This window comes from Hordeum vulgare, chromosome 4H (assembly GCF_904849725.1).
Source record: "Hordeum vulgare subsp. vulgare chromosome 4H, MorexV3_pseudomolecules_assembly, whole genome shotgun sequence".
In the NCBI taxonomy this organism is placed as follows: Eukaryota; Viridiplantae; Streptophyta; class Magnoliopsida; order Poales; family Poaceae; genus Hordeum; species Hordeum vulgare.
Window position 1 is genome coordinate 38,650,692 of NC_058521.1, and position 16,039 is coordinate 38,666,730.

A 16,039-nucleotide genomic window follows, 5' to 3' on the forward strand; every position below is an offset into this window, starting at 1 on the left:
AATAGTCCGGAGGTGAATATTGACATATAGGATGAGGGGTTTTGGACGCCGGAAATGTTTCGGGCGTCACCGGTAACCTACGGGGACCACCGGAAGGGTTCCGGGGGTCCACCGGGAGGGGCCACCAGCCCAAAGGCTAACATGGGCCAAAAGGTGGAAGGGAACCACCCCAGAGTGGGCTGGTGCGCCTCCCACCAAGGCCCAAGGCGCAGGTAGAGAGGGAAGGGGGGGACCCTAAAGCAGATGGGCGCAAGGCCCGTCTGGGGTGCGCCACCCCCCTCCCCCCTTCCTGGCCGCCACCACCAGCCCTTGATGGGGGCTGCCACACCCCTTGAGGGTGGGAACCCTAAGGGGGCACCCCCTTCTCTCTCCCCCTACATATAGTGGAGGGTTTGGCCTCGGGAGAAGACACAGAAATCGTTTCCTCCCTCTCGAGGCAGCCCAGTTCCTCTTCTTCCTCTTCCGCGGAGCTTGGAGAAGCTTCGCCGGAATACCTCGTAGCTCCATCGTCACCGCGCCGTCGCGCAGCCAGAGCTCTCCCTCAACCTCTCCCTCCTCCTTGCCGGATCAAGGCGTGGGAGACGTCACCGGGTTGTACGTGTGTTGAACGCAGAGGTGCCGTGATTGGGCACATAGATTGGAACAGACCGCGATCTGAATCACTGTGAGCACGACTCCATCGACCACGTTCTAGTAACGCTTCCGCTTACGATCTTCAAAGGTATGAAGATGCTCTACCCCATTACTCGTTGCTGGTTTCTCCATAAATAGATCCTTGTATGGCGTAGGAAATTTTTGAAATTACTTCGTTCCGCAACACGGATTGCCCCCCTCAATAACGGAGAACGATCCCAATTAAGAACGCGAGCAAGGTTAGCACAAACGCGATGCGTCGGTGGGGCATGCAATAGCTAGGGAAACGCGAACTCCTACCCGAACCATGTGGCGACTCACCGTCAACATGGAAATGATGCCCTCACACATCCAGCATAGATTCGCACTAGATTCTCCACCAAATTTAGAGGGATTCAAACATGGGAAGCGACAATGGAGGATTCAAGAGTAGAGGATTCGTGAGCTTTACCTCCATGCGTTTCAAAATGCATCGGTGACGGAGTGACTCGGAGACCTCCCGGTGACTGCAACCAAAGACTTCCGCCGCAATTTCGTTGGAGAGGCTCCGCGGAATCGCCCCGGCGTTGTCGTAGAATCGCTCACGGGTCGGCACAGAGTTGACGAGAACTGGATGGGAAACGGAATGCAGATGGGGAGGGAGCGCGGCTGTGCAAAGAAAAACGGCTACGTGCCGAAAATTAAGCGAGGTGGCGGTTGTGCGAGCGAAGAGCAGTTTAACCGCACGCTGATGCAAGCAACCGTGCGTTAATGAACTAGATGGTGTCCGTTCGAGTGAGGAGCGGCACACACACGACACTGGGTGCTTACGTGCCTCTCAATCCAGATAACAACTGCTGGAATATTTGTGCAAATCAATCGAACGACATCTCACTATACTTGAACCATGTTGATAAATGCGACACACATGTGGGTGTTATCATTTAGATAAATCCCAAGTATCGAACATATCTTTACCTATTAATAAAGCAATTAGTGCTTCTGTCGTCCGTCATTAATATTACCCCCAAAGTTGACTTATATTACCTACCGTGCCACCCATAAGTAAAAAAAACGCTTTCATTTTTTCCCCAAAAGTCGCGGCGTAATCCTTTATTTGAGGAGGATGTTTCTATAGAAGCAGCAACAGACTAGCGCTATAGTGGCTCAGGCCTAACACTTCTACCCAAACGAGCAGGGTTCAATCCCCATTTTGCACATGACTCGGTTGTCTTTTTTTCAATTTTTTTCTTTTTCTTTTCTTATTCTGTTCTCTTCCTTCTTTATATTAATTCGGGGTTTCCAAATTTCAAACATGGTGAGTTTTAGATAAATGTTTGGGAAATTATAAAATGCATGATAATTTATTTTTTTAAGGAAATTATAAAAGTTCCATGGATTCAAAATATATTGGTGTATTTGTAAAATTGTTTGAAATTACAAAACAAAATCACAATTTGAAAAATAAATAGTCGGGAAATAAAATTATGTTCTTGATTTTGAAAAAAATGATCATTTGTTCAAAACATATTCGGAAATCTACAAAAAGTTTCCATCAAATTTTACAGAATGTTCACAAAAAGTAAAAAAAACACAAATTTTAAAATTTGTTCCCCCTTTTTCAAAAAATTTAAGAGATTCAAAACATGTTTGTTGAGTCAAAAAATGCTCACGAATTCAAAAAAATTCATGCATATCACAAAATGTTCGGTCACAAAACAAAAAGTCAAAAAATGTTCGTACAGAAAATACATTTCAGAATATGTACGCAAAACATATTCGGGAATCTGCAAAAAGTGTCCATCAAATTTTAGAAAATGTTCACAAAAAAGTAAAAAAACAAAAATCTAAAATTTGTTCCCCAATTTTTTAAAAAGTTAAGCGATCCAAAATATGTTTGTTGAGTCAAAAATGCTCATGAATTCAAAAACTTTTCTTGCATTTCAGAAAATGTTCGTACACAAAACAAATGTTGGTGATTTAAAAAAAAAGTCAATTCAAAAACTGTTCACTGATTCAAAGCCTTTTATGTCTAGGATTTGATTAGATTTTCAAAAGCCTTTATATGTCTAGACATTGGACGTAGCTCATCGTCGGTGAGATTTGTTTTGAAAAAATTAAATATTCCCTTACGCAACATAATGACAAATGTGACATGCAGTAGCAAGCTCATAGCCCTTGAATTTAGCGCGTTGAATGCATTGTCATCATGTGAACATCGCGACCATCATCAACGAGGGTGGGAGAGAAAGTTAAGTGGTAACATGATGAGTCACCATGTTAAAAACAAAGGATGCTCATATGTGAGGGTATTGAATCAATCCTTAAAAAAATGTTACACTTATTTGGCTAGCGTATAATGTATAATTATCCCGTTGCAACGCACGGGCATATTTGCTAGTAATGATCATGACTGTAGGTGCAAAAACTCTTTTTTTTATCACATAGGTGCAAAAACTTGGTTAAACCTGCAGAGACTATTTTAGTCTGGACTTCTGGTCTTTCGGGGACCCACGGCGCCAGTGAGTCAAAACTCCCAAAAGGCCTCCTCCTCTCTTACAACAACAGTCGAACCCCACGGCCCAAACGATCCCCATCTCCTCCCCGAGAAGATATGGCGGACGAGGGCCCAGCCCCCGCGGCCGCGGCCGCCGTCCCCGTCGGCCGGGCGGCCGCCACCATACTCGACTCCCTCGGCGAGGACATCACCCGCATCGTCGGCCCGGTCTCCGCATGCATGCTCATCGTCGTCCTCCTCGTCTCCCTGCTCTCCTCCCCCTCGTCCCCGTCCCCGCTCACCGCCTCCATCGCCGCCGCCGCCGGCCCCGGCGGGGGCGGAGGCGACGACATCGCCAGCGCCGCCGTCACCGCCGTCACCTTCGTCGCCATCGTCACGGCCGCCACCTTCTTCATGGCGCTGCTCTTCTACTTCCGCTGCACGCCCTGCCTCCGCGCCTACCTCGGCCTCTCCGCGATCTGGATCCTCCTGCTCCTCGGCGGCCAGATGTGCCTCCTCCTCCTCTCCCGCCTCCGCCTCCCGCTCGACGTCGTCTCCTGCGCGCTGCTCCTCCCCAACGCGGCCGCGGCGCTCGCGGTCGCCGCGATCTCGCCGGCCTCCGTCCCCATCGCGCTCCACCAGGCGGCGCTCCTCGCCATCGCCGTGCTCACCGCCTTCTGGTTCACGCTGCTCCCCGAGTGGACCACCTGGGCGCTGCTCGTGGCCATGGCCGTCTACGACCTCGGCGCCGTCCTCATCCCCGGTGGCCCCCTGAGGGTTCTTCTCGAGCTGGCCATTGAGAGGAACGAGGAGATACCGGCGCTGGTCTACGGGGCAAGGCCGGTGGATCCCAGGCACGGCCACAATTGGCGGCTTTGGAGGGAGAGGGGGCAGCAGCTCGGCGGGGATTTGGACCCCAGCTCCACAGTTGAGGTGATTGGTGAGGTTTTGGGGAGAAATCCTCTTCCCAGTTCAGGTGGCAATTCACCCAATTCGGCGAGCCAAGCTGGGGAGCAGACGAACTTGACTGGTGCTGTTAGCAATTCAAGGCTCAGGGAGTCACAGGTGCCGGATTTGAGCTCTGGTTCTGCCAATGCACAAGCCAGAGAGGCGCTTGCATTGCCGGAGACTAGGCTGGATATTGCTGAACTGAGGGTACCGTTGATCCAGCCACAGCCAGATAGAACCAGCTACGATGATGACGACGACGATGACACCGATGAAGATGGCATTGGGTTGGCCTCATCAGGGGCAATCAAGCTTGGGCTGGGAGACTTCATATTCTACAGCGTGCTCGTCGGGAGGGCGGCTATGTACGACTACATGACAGTCTACGCTTGCTACCTTGCCATCATTGCGGGGCTCGGCATCACTCTGCTACTGCTGGCATTCTACCGCAAGGCATTGCCCGCACTACCGGTGTCCATCTCCCTCGGCGTTCTGTTTTACGTGCTCACAAGAACATTGCTCGAGGCATTTGTTATGCAGTGCTCCACAAACTTTCTGATGTTTTAGCATTCCATGTTTGTATGTCATTACAGTTCACAATCAAGGCTTTCTCCAGTTGGTTAGGCTGTAGTATTTGGGGAACTGTTTGTCCTGGTCAGGCCATGTTTGTGAAACTGTTAATCTGATGACTTACACGACATGTTGATATATGTACGGGCTCTTTGCCATTACTGTCAAAAAAATTACAGTATTGATTCTGAAGAAGGTACTCCTACTTTTGTTTTGAACCTCCTATTGCACAATCTGCAGTCTTGAATGCTTGCTGTAATTTTTCTGAAATCATATGGTGTATGCTATAAGTTTTTAGCTCAGAAAAGAACACCAGACCGCAATAGAGACGAATTAGTCTAAAAATTCCTTGGATTTTGAGGTTCATATGCACCTTTCGAAGGCACTATGCTGAGTCTCTCAACAGGGAAGAACTTGTAAGATGATAGCACTTGATATTTGTTGCTCAGGGCCACTCACTGTCTTCTTTGTTTTTTAGAACAGAAAGTAAATTATTCTGTTCACCTTAATTTCCATGTTACCATTTTCTTCAGGATTTAAAGAAAGAAAAGTAAGTCTGCGCAGAACCCTAACCTTTAGAGGACTCGTAAAACAAAGTCATACTTTTCGAAAATGTTTCACACAACCAATTACCTGAGCAACCAAATCGATGACATTAGCTCTCAACATCTGGACAACAGGTTGTTCAAAAAAAAAAAGTTGTTCAAAAAAACATCTGGGCAACAGCTAATGACCTCCGGAGTTGAAGAAACAGGAGCCTTCATCAGAAATAAATAAATATATCGAGGGCTTAGGTAGGCCACTTTGAAACATAAGACTGCTATAATGCTGATACGATATCGGAAAGCATTATCTGCATGATTCATTGACCGTATTTGTTCATCAGAAAGGTGCTGCTGGATATAAGTAATAGACTACAAATCATTTCAACAGAAAGGTACTTCCTGGTAATAAGAGCAGACTACAAGTCATTGATTGCATGAACTGGTTATATCCGCAACATTCCATGCATTGAGATTTCTGTAATTCGGTTTCGGTCATGTGGAAAGTATCTGTCTGAAATGAAGAGAACACACAAGAAAGATCAAAACACATTCTGAAAAATGCCAGGAAACTGAAGAGTTGAATCTTCACAGCCTAAACATACAGTATGATACTACATACTGATCAAAGCTAGAGCTGAGCGATAAGCTGCTTTGAAACACGATCAGGCGAACCAATTTGGAAGCCATATCAAGCTGAGCCAAAGCGAAAATAGGAAATTAGAATGAGCTGAACAAATTTGGAGATCATAGCAGTTGCCACAGAGTCTTGGAGACACAAGTTTAAAATGAAATTGAATTGCTGCAACCTGGACGACACTGCTCTCTACTAGGGAATAACCAATCTAGAAACTAATGCCCTGATTGTTAATGGGTACATTGCAATGTTTGGGAACCAAAAAAGGCAGTGCAACATGTAAGAAAACTGCCAAATCCAAAAGACAGAGTTGTCCATAACGATTGTACATACTACAGAGACAATTCCTGGTATCATACTCTTTGGCTATCGATTGCCTAGCAAAAAAAATGTGGATTTGCTACAAGACTTATGAAGAAACTGTAACCACTTTCAGATAACACCCAGCATTCGTTCATCCCAAAGGCTGCTTGCGACCAACAGTTGGTTCGGTTCAGGCTTTGGTCTTGCGGTGTTGCAATTCCATATGCTGGGAGATGGCAGGTTGAGAACGAGCGACCGGTGATCTGGTGGAACCAGCTCTTCACAAGGTTGAGTCGCTTCAGATTTGGTAACAGTTGGAGCTCTACCATGATCAGCAAAACTGTGACGCTTTCTGTGGCCTCCCAATGCCCGACCAGACGTGAAGACCTGCCCACAAATCTTGCATTCGTAGTTAGCTGTTGCCTTCAACACCTTTGATAGGCTGACAAACTTCACTTCCTCATAAGAGCTAGAAGGCTCTGGCTCCATCAACTCATTGTCTCCAACTGGGCCATGATGATCAGGAGAAGTCAGCCCCATCTCTGTCATGAGTGCATCGAACGCCACGTCGTCCATCTCACCACCTTCACCACAATCAACAAAAGCTGGGCACATGCCATGATCTCCTGAAAGCATCACAAGAATGCACGCGGCATCGACCTCCTCCATCCCATACGCCTCCATCACAGGGGATGGAACAGTGTCCAGAACCATCCTCCTCGACCTCTTCTTCCTCATCACTGGAGCAGCAGGTACAGGAACATTGAGATCATCACCATCACCTACTGCTGCCTGGTGCTCCACAGCCATCTTCCGGCGGCGCTTGTGCGTCCTCATGTGCATGGACAGGGCATCAGGGGACGCAAAAGACCTGAAGCACAGCTGGCATTCAGTCTTGGGGAACAACGCCCATCGATCGTCGTCGCTGGAAACGGAATCCAGCAGCCACGACGTCTTCTGGCACCGCTCCCGGAGGCCGTACCTCTCGCCGTCGATGCTCGGCGTGCGACTCGGCTGTTTCTTGCGCCTGTTCCTGTGGACCGCCATGTGGCCTCCAAGCGAGGCCCCGGAAGGGAAGCTCCTCTTGCAGTGCTTGCACCAGTGCTTCCTCCCCCTCGGTGGCATGTCTGGACATATAGCAGCAGTAGTTTAGTACCAAGAGTTGACAGAAAAAGATGATAGCAACAACAAATCAGATGGTGCCTATCAACTCATAGATATGGGATCCTTCCAAAAGGGGGTTCTTTTATGGCGGCGGAAACAGAACTTGGGAGGTGGAAAAAACCCTTTCCTTCCCGTCTTGAAACTCAACTCGACCTTATCTTGCGCAATCGGCAGAAAAAAGTGCCAGAAACCCTGATTCCTCTGTTCCACCGAGAAATGGGGAAAAAAATGTTTGGATTCTTGAGGGAAGACGAGAATTAACTAGCCGCCTGGGAACAATCAAGAGCGCCAAATGGAGGAGTTTGGGAGGGGTAGAGAGTCGAATCGCCTAAGAATTCAAACTTCATCCGAGACGACGGCTAGGGTTCCGGCAGATTCTTGACGGAAGCCAGCAACTTTTACAGGGAGCGGACGAATCAAGAACTCGAAAATACCACAACTGATTCAAAAGAAAAAAAAGGAAGAGAGAAACCCACCTCCGGTATCCTCGGTTCTTGGGCGGTGGGGGAGGAAGAGGGAGGTTCTTGCTTGGCACGTCGGCGGTGGGGGGAAGGGGAAGGGGGGCGGCTTGCTGTGAATCTGTGCCGTGCGTGTAATGCGCCGCGGCGGTGTTGTTGCTGACGAGACGAGTTGCCGGTTTTGGGAGGGAGGAGAGGCGTGGGCAGCCGCCGGGGCCTACTTTTTCTTTCTTTCCTTGCCTGTTTTGTTTGAGATGGGTGGGGGGAGGAGGGATGCTTGCTTTGCTTTTCTTTTCGAGCTGGGGGTGGGCGGGGTGTAGCTCGTTTTTTGCTGGAGGCAGAGCAGTCCTCCTGGGCTGGGGCAGGACCACACGCACAACTTGGCTTGATTGGTTGAACCCTTTTTCATTTCAAATTTGCTACTCTTTCTGTTTACTTTTGTACTCCATCCGTTCCTAAATAAAAGACATTTTCAGAATTCTATTATAAACTATATACAGATGTATATAGATATATTATAGAGTACTAGTAAAAATGTCCGTACGTTGCACTGGAAGAAAAAAAGAGCATCACATCCCATAGCCTATAACACGAGTAATTGTTTGATTTATGACCCACATTAACAATTCTTAACATGAAGAATTATGCTGTCGGCCTCGTCACCTTTGTAAAATGGCTAAAAAAAGTTTGCATTGTTTGGTTTGGGGCATTATTATTTTATTCTCACCGTCACTATTGTAGGTACTCCATTCAGTTAAGATATGTCCTGCTTAATACGACATATCTTAATTTAATAAAAAAATGGTCTTAAAAATGACATATTTTTTGGGTTCAAAAAATGTCATTCATGAAAAAAGTTGGTGTGCATTGCAATAGGGAAAACATCTCACTTTCCCATAGTTATTCTCTTTAGAGGTTCATGTTGTGGATTGCAGATTAAGCAATCTTATGTTCCTTGTCATATATGTATACTGAATGATGGACATGTTCACGTATTGTAAGAAATTTTCCAATGAAATTGATTGTAAGATACATAAGGATCCACTTTATGAAAATTCTATTATATTTCAAAAGCTTGTAATCTTCTTCTGTGCTAATAAAACTTACTCCTTCAACTCACTCTAAATAAACTGGATTATTCGTAGTAAGTTGTTGATGTTCAAAAATCCTACATAAAAGTCTCAACGAAGACTACATCTTTCTTAGACCCTTCTTACTTGGCTCGACAACCCACCAGCGCCTACAACTCGACACATACCGGCGCTCGGTAACACACGTCGAGGCTCCTACAAGCAGTACACACGGGAGGGTTTTATAGTCAGGTACACACACCAGCACACGCACGCACACATGACCTGGCCACCACAACGCCCACTGACCCATGCATGCATGCATCACACCCAGCCACTAACTACGACGGGTTTTGTAGCTAACGGGGCGTAGCTCCCACGCGATCAGCCTCCGCTGCCCACGCACGCGCGCCCCGTGACTCGTTGTCGAGCGAACGTGAGTCGTTGCTCACCCGCGACCTGGAACTTCTCGGTCATCATCGTGTGCGGGGATGGCTTAGTGCCAACATTATCTACATACATACACCGGCACCGACAGCTGGCGTCCAGGGAAGCAGTCAGTAGCCGCTGTCCATGTGAAAGCCGTAGGGCGGGGAGTCGTCCATCTACACGTCGCCGAACCCGTTGCCATCGGCGAAGTACAGGTCCACGCTTGGCTCCGGCACCAAGGCCGCCTCTTGACCTCCGCGCCCCGCGCCGTCGCTGTCGAGGAGCATCCGCGGCCTCTTGACCTCCGCTCCCTCGCCCGGGCCGCTGCTCGAGCTGCCCGCGAGGCGGCGCAGCACGTCGGGGTCGCCGACGACCCTGAGGAGGAAGGCGAGCATCTGCTTGGCCCGGCGCTCCGTCTCCTGCAACCGGCGCCACATGGCCGCCACGCGCTCCTCCGTGGCCCTCTGCTCGTTCCTCAGCCGGGCCACCTCCATCGCCAGCATCTCACTGCTGCTGCTGCTCTTGTCCTTGTCGTCGTCCTTGATGTCGCCCTTGCCGCGCTTGGTGCTGCTCTGGTGGCGCACGATGTGGCGGAGGATGTGCGTCTGGCCGCGGAGGAAGGAGGCGTGCGCGAACTCCCAGCGGTCTGGGTCGACCTTGAGGAAGCCGTAGGTGTTGAGCTGCTGGACGAAGCTGGAGAAGTTGGCGGGCTTGAAGTGTGCCGGCAGCAGTATCTCCGAGAAGGCGAATGAGTCAGCAACGATGAAGCTTTGAATACTGAAAAACGCAGGGGCCTTTTTGCAAAAAATTCTAACTGAACCATTTTTATACTTAAAAAGGGAGTGCGGGTTGAATACTGAAAAACGCAGGGGCCTTTTTGCAAAAAAAACATCGACGTATGACAGAAGCGCTACGCGCTTTAATGCCCGTGCGTTGCACGGGGCAAATAATGAAGCACAACTTGCTTCATGTATCATTTTGGATCATTTTTATATTCATTTTTAATAGACATTGATCATAAGTTTAAACTTGGGAATTTCCTTATTTATAATAAAAGTTAACATTTTCATAAAAAATGGTATATACCCTTTTTAAAGAATAATTAATGTTTTGTAAAAATTAGAACATTTCTCTAAAATAACATTCTAATAAATTTTTGTTTTTAAAGAAGAATTAATGTCTTCAAAGCTGCAATCATTTTTAGGACTTTTACGCTGGCGTTGCGCGTCGTGGGCCGGCCCATCAGGGCGATGCATCGAACGCAAGATGGCTTAGAGGACGCTGAAGCCGTGGTATAGGAGGTCCCCACTCGCCACCTCGGACCAAACGCTGATCCGCATCTTGCCATTTTTTGCCTTTTCATGTGGCTGGCCTATTAGTGAAGCCAAACAACGCACACAGACTGCTTCATACCGGACTTTAATATATGCACTACATATTTATTATTAAAATAATCAAGGGGATTTCTGTAACAAAGTATAACCGACCAAGAATACTTATTTCTATTCAGAGAAGAGAAAAAAACGATCACATTATCATATCGAATGGCTCACGAGGTGGTGAATCTTTTAAAAAGAACCACCGACCGATGCATATCACACCCATACAAAATTGTCCAATGCTCCTTTGTGTTGGGTTTCTTCTTGGTGTGGTTTCGTGCTGCTGTAGATTCATTTTTATCTTGGAGCTGGGTTTTTTAGTATGTCTCAGTGAAAATAAGTAATTGAAATGGAATCGATAAAATAGATTGGAGGTCTTTAATGCGATTTTTTTGAAGTTTGTTGCGGTCATTACCCCATATTGCATAGGCTCTTGCTCTTCTATGCTTCTTTTTTTGTCTGTGAACATAAATTACGTTCTATCCCGCCTATAAGGCCCCATTCCTCGGTACGATCTACTCCTCAATGGAGCAAATAATTTGGAAAGCTTGGGCCCCTTTCAATGTCAAGTTTTCTCCTCGCTGGCTACCCTAAATTCACTTATTTTGTGATGTACATAGTTCATATTAAAATCTCTGAAAAAAATTATATTTATGTATCATCAGCTATCCACTTATTGTGTGTTTAGGCCACAAATGATTACCGGTAATTTCCAAATAAATATATATTTTTTCAGAGATTTTAATATGAACTATGTACATCACAAAATAAGTGAATTTATGTTTTAAAATATGTATATATATATATAATAGGAAAATTGTCCGTGCGTTGCAACGGAAGAAAAATATATTACCACACTTTCTCTCTCTACCTTCTAAAAAAAGATGATGCTTCCAAAGCTTCGCTTGCCAAAAAGTGGCAGTTGCCATGAATAATGGTTGGCTAACAAGTGTTTTGCCACGGACCACAATCAAAGTGTTCCACCATTATAATACATATTATGGTAATGTTCAGAAATTCATTCACAGATGGATGTTTGATGAATTACCATTAGCATGAGATATATCCAAAGCTGCACATATATCCTGAAATTTGAATTACAAATAATTTTATCACTTTTCCCAGCTCACCCAAAGCCTAAAAAATTATATCTTGGCAAAAAAAAGGGAACACCTAGCTGTAACTTTTGTATATGAATAAAGATATTATGTTTGATATACATTCATCACCCCGGGAATGCGTTTTCTCACCCAAAGCAATAGGAATCAGCTTACCCATGTGTCACCGAAGAAATAGGAGCCGACGGACCCATGTGTCATCTAGGGACTCCATGTGATGTAAATTAATTAGCAAATCATTATTGAGCTTCGACCGTCCCGGCACACAACACACTCAGTTCTGAAACCACATTTCCCTCATGCTCATCTTCCTCATATGTATGCAAAATTTTGGATCCAGTGGGCTGTAGCTGGACCATCTGCTGCAACTACAACACTTCATACTTGTATCTCGCCTTATTCTATAAGGTAATTGACTCAAATGTGATGAATCATTATCAGATCCAGATATATAAGTGAACTAAACACGCAAAAAAGTAGTACATGATGTATGCATCTCTTTCTAGCAGGTTTGAAAGCATTATGGAAGAATAATAAAGGAAGATAAATGCAATGTCCAACTTAAATTGTATGAACAAACAATCAGGCTTTCCTAGCAGATTTGAAAGTTTCATGGAAGAATAATCGAGGAAGATAAATGCATGTCAAAGGGTAAACAATCTATGTTGGACTGGATTATAAGGGTTTCGGTTGCAGTGAACTCGGGAATTATATTGCTGCCAAATATTTGTGATGTGAGCAAAACCATGGACAAATATAAACTGAACATCAATACAATTTAGTTTAGACAAGTACAGTTTGGGAAATAAAATGCCCACGCAAAGATGGCCATAGTTGATGATGAGAAGCAAACTAAGCTCCCCTATTTGAAGTATGGTCATGGAAGCGACCTGCATTGGAAGGGCGTGCCATGGTCCATTAAGTATGAACCTTACGAAAAATGGCAACTGAACAATGCAAGGAAACTATGAACACTGCATATAAAACCCTTACCAAAATTGGTAATATCTAAGTGAGCTCCTTGTAGGCCAGAATATACACAATGATAATAATAACTAAAAGCTACAAATACTTCCTAATGTGCTTTATTTATGGCATCTACCCTTTGCTTATGTAGTACATGCAAATCCAACAACAATAATAATGCATTGGAGCTTCTGGTAGGAGATCAAATTGCAAAGCTTGAGTCTCGAATCAGTGCAAGCCAGAGACACATAAGGTCCTTCATTCACATGAGACTGCAAAAATTTAACCGTCACAAAACCTGAAACCTGATTCAATCTGGGTGTACTTATACCATTCATCTGCTGGATAACGAGCTTTGTTCTCTCGAGAACTCATATATAATTCAATATTACTATCCTGTAGGATGCATAAATGACAAATGGACACCAAAATTTGTGGTCACTATATTAGTAACAAATCATTAATATGCAAACCATTTTAAAAATAAAATAACAATACCTTCTCTTCATAGTTAATCTTGTGACAGCTCACAAATAAGGTGCAAATGGCATATCCACAAATCAAACAAATGAAGCATATTTTTTTTACAAAATTATCTACTTGCAACTTTTTCCAAGGGAAGTGTTGCCAACATGATAAATTCGATAGCTTTACTCGAGCACTCTGTACAATACCAATTATTACCATATCTTGTGTTAAGTACTCATTGTGACAACAACCTAAATCATGCAATGGTGTTTTCCTAGGCTATTTACCAACAGGAAAAAATAATTGAAGATGATAATGCCACCAACCTCATCAAGCAAGGGACCTCTCTGACTTTCTGGTTTGTGGTCATAACGCCTTAAAAGCTGAAGGCATGTTGAAGTGATCAACTTAGTTGACATATATGTCTCCCATGGAATGTCCCGCTTGAGAACCTTGAAATACAAAACGAGAATTAGATAAATAGTACAACTTAAAAATCTCCCCTTGATGTTGTCAAGTTCAGACAGAAGCAAATCATCCAGGCTGCTATTTGGGAACTGCCCTTCTATTTCTGGGTACCTACACTTACACATGGAGACATCCTCATACATTCAAGTACCATCCTCACATACTCTTAACAGATGTGATGCAACTCAAAGATCAGCATCGCTTGCAGATAATTCGTGGTAAAACAATCCTAGTTAAAAGAGCAGACGGCAAGCATTATGGGCCTGCTTAGAAATTGTCCATCATACAATCAGTTGTCCATCCTTTTGACTGAATAATAAATGATTATACTCTATCTTAAATTATCACACAGAAACAGGGCATCTTTTAACTAACACAAGAAACCAACCGTGATAGCTGCAGTCTGAACAGTACCAGGTCAATTCACTGCATCCTAGAGTAGCACAATGACATGACCAAAGAAAAAGGTTTCAGCAGACTTAGATGGGCATCAGCGATCAGGTTTCAGGGTGAGAAGACTCACCGTGGGCGGCCAGAGAGGGCACAAATCCCAAGCAGGAGTGAGGAGGCAGCAAAGTGGTGAACATGGAAGTCTCACCATGATGCCCTTCTCTGGCCGCGATGTGCAGAGCGTCGTACCCGACCTGTTCTTCGCGGCAACGCCCGCCATAGGCGTCGAGGTGCCAGAGTAGCTCCACCACCACCTCGAGGTGGCCCTTCTCCATGGCGACCAGGAACGACGTCTCCCCGGCCTTGTTGGCCTCCGCGGCGATGCTCTGGGCGTCGAGGTACCGGAGCAGCTCCACCACCACCTCGAGGTGGCCCTTCTCCGCAGCGGCTAGGAGCGGCGTCTTCCCGGCCTCGTTGGCCTCCGCGGCGATGCCATGGGCATCGAGGTGCCGGAGCAGCTCCACCACCACCTCGAGGCGTCCCTTCTCCAGGGAAGCTAGGAGCGGCGTCTCCCCGGCCTTGTTGGCCTCCGCGGCCACGGCGCAGCGGACTGCCTCCAGCCCCACTCCTACCTCCCCCGCCGCCACGACCAGTACCGCCTCGTCCAGCGCGCGACGCAGCGCCACGGTATCCCCGACCCGTGCCGCCATGTGGATCCGAACTTCCTTGCCCTCCTCGCCACACCGGAGCCCTGCTTCGAAGCTCACATCATCGGCCAGATCTACGAGCTCTCTGTTTCTGCACGCGCATAGGCAGACGAGCCCCAGCTTCAGGGAGGACCGCGGGTTGATTTCGATAAACCTCAGGGGCTTTTTTGCAAAAACACCGCGACGTACGACAGAAGCCGTCGGTGCTTTATTAGTAGGGATAGATATATTCATTTATTTTATTTTGTATGTAGTTCATAGTAAAAAATTTAAAATGTCTTATATTTTAAAACGGAGGGAGTATTTTGTAAGGGTAACTTCAACTCGACATAAATTGTTCACGTGTGTATTCGTTTAAGTTGATACGGACACAAATCATGACCCAACATGTCGATGCAAACGGACAAGCGTCCGCTTTTTTCCGCGATCGACCCATTTCATGCCCAGAGTCGGATTTGCGTTAATGCGGACATGGAGCAGACTCGTGCAACGCCCTCCTTTGTCCTCCCTAGTACGCGAGTTGGTGGTACATTGATCATTTTCCCCTCTCTACCATCGATAGCCACCACACCCAGCTGCCCCCTCCCTTGTCGGCGCCGCCCAGTTTTGCTGTCCGGGTCGCCACCCGCACCCTCAGCATACTTGCCAGCGTTGGTGGACGGTTTTCGCTGCCATCGAAGCACCCTAACGTCCATGCCACCCCTCCACTACCGGTAGCAACGCTTCAAGCGCGGCGACCTCACTCGTCGGTCGCCTCCACGCCTGCTACCTGGTCTGGTGAGGCGCGAAGCTCTTCACCAGCCGACTTCTTCCGCCACACCCGCAAGGTGTTCGACGTTTCGCCCGTGAAAGGATCGACGTGGTTGACTAGAGGGGGTGAATAGGCAACTGCAATTTTTTAGGTTTTCTTAACAAATTAGGTCAACAACAAGCAAGCAAGCAAGCAAATGATACAACACTAATATAGCTTGCACAAAGTAAAGGTAAGAAATAACCACAAGTGGAGCAGGTGGAGACGAGGATGTGTTACCGAAGTTCCTTCCCTTTGAGGGGAAGTACGTGTCACGCCCAAGATGCGATCCTATCCTCAATTTGGCACGAGGGCCTCGTCAGGGATAGAAGCGCATCTCGTCGTTTCGCAAGAATGGATATCGTTACAAGTACATGTACTGAAAAGAAGAGATATATAAAATTGGCTTACACTCGCCACAAGCTACATCAGAGTCACAGCAGTTCAATACATAATCATCATGAAGAAGAGCAGGGTCCGACTACGGACAAAAACAAACGAGAAAAGAAGAACGACGTCCATC

General features: G+C 46.4%; 3 protein-coding genes and 1 pseudogene across 3 annotated transcripts; 1 reads left to right on the top strand and 3 right to left on the bottom strand.

Annotated features, from left to right (window-relative positions):
• Positions 1-3,177: 3,177 nt before the first annotated feature.
• On the top strand, positions 3,178-4,819 carry LOC123451134 (presenilin-like protein At2g29900). The gene has a single exon (XM_045128142.1). The coding sequence runs from the start codon at positions 3,227-3,229 to the stop codon at positions 4,622-4,624; it is 1,398 nt and encodes a 465-aa protein (XP_044984077.1). The 5' UTR covers positions 3,178-3,226; the 3' UTR covers positions 4,625-4,819.
• A 1,132-nt stretch (positions 4,820-5,951) lies between these two features.
• On the bottom strand, positions 5,952-7,977 carry LOC123451135 (zinc finger protein ZAT2-like). Its single transcript, XM_045128143.1, has 2 exons — positions 7,750-7,977; positions 5,952-7,236 (listed from the first exon to the last, which is right to left on the bottom strand). Exon 2 carries the CDS (start codon positions 7,232-7,234, stop codon positions 6,239-6,241), a length of 996 nt encoding a protein of 331 aa, XP_044984078.1. The 5' UTR covers positions 7,235-7,236; positions 7,750-7,977; the 3' UTR covers positions 5,952-6,238.
• A 1,272-nt stretch (positions 7,978-9,249) lies between these two features.
• On the bottom strand, positions 9,250-11,928 carry LOC123450235 (annotated as a pseudogene).
• On the bottom strand, positions 11,639-14,898 carry LOC123447769 (ankyrin repeat-containing protein NPR4-like). Its single transcript, XM_045124437.1, has 3 exons — positions 14,153-14,898; positions 13,488-13,613; positions 11,639-12,617 (listed from the first exon to the last, which is right to left on the bottom strand). The coding sequence occupies exons 1-2, from the start codon at positions 14,727-14,729 to the stop codon at positions 13,570-13,572; spliced, it is 621 nt and encodes a 206-aa protein (XP_044980372.1). The 5' UTR covers positions 14,730-14,898; the 3' UTR covers positions 11,639-12,617; positions 13,488-13,569.
• Between the last annotated feature and the right edge of the window lie 1,141 nt (positions 14,899-16,039).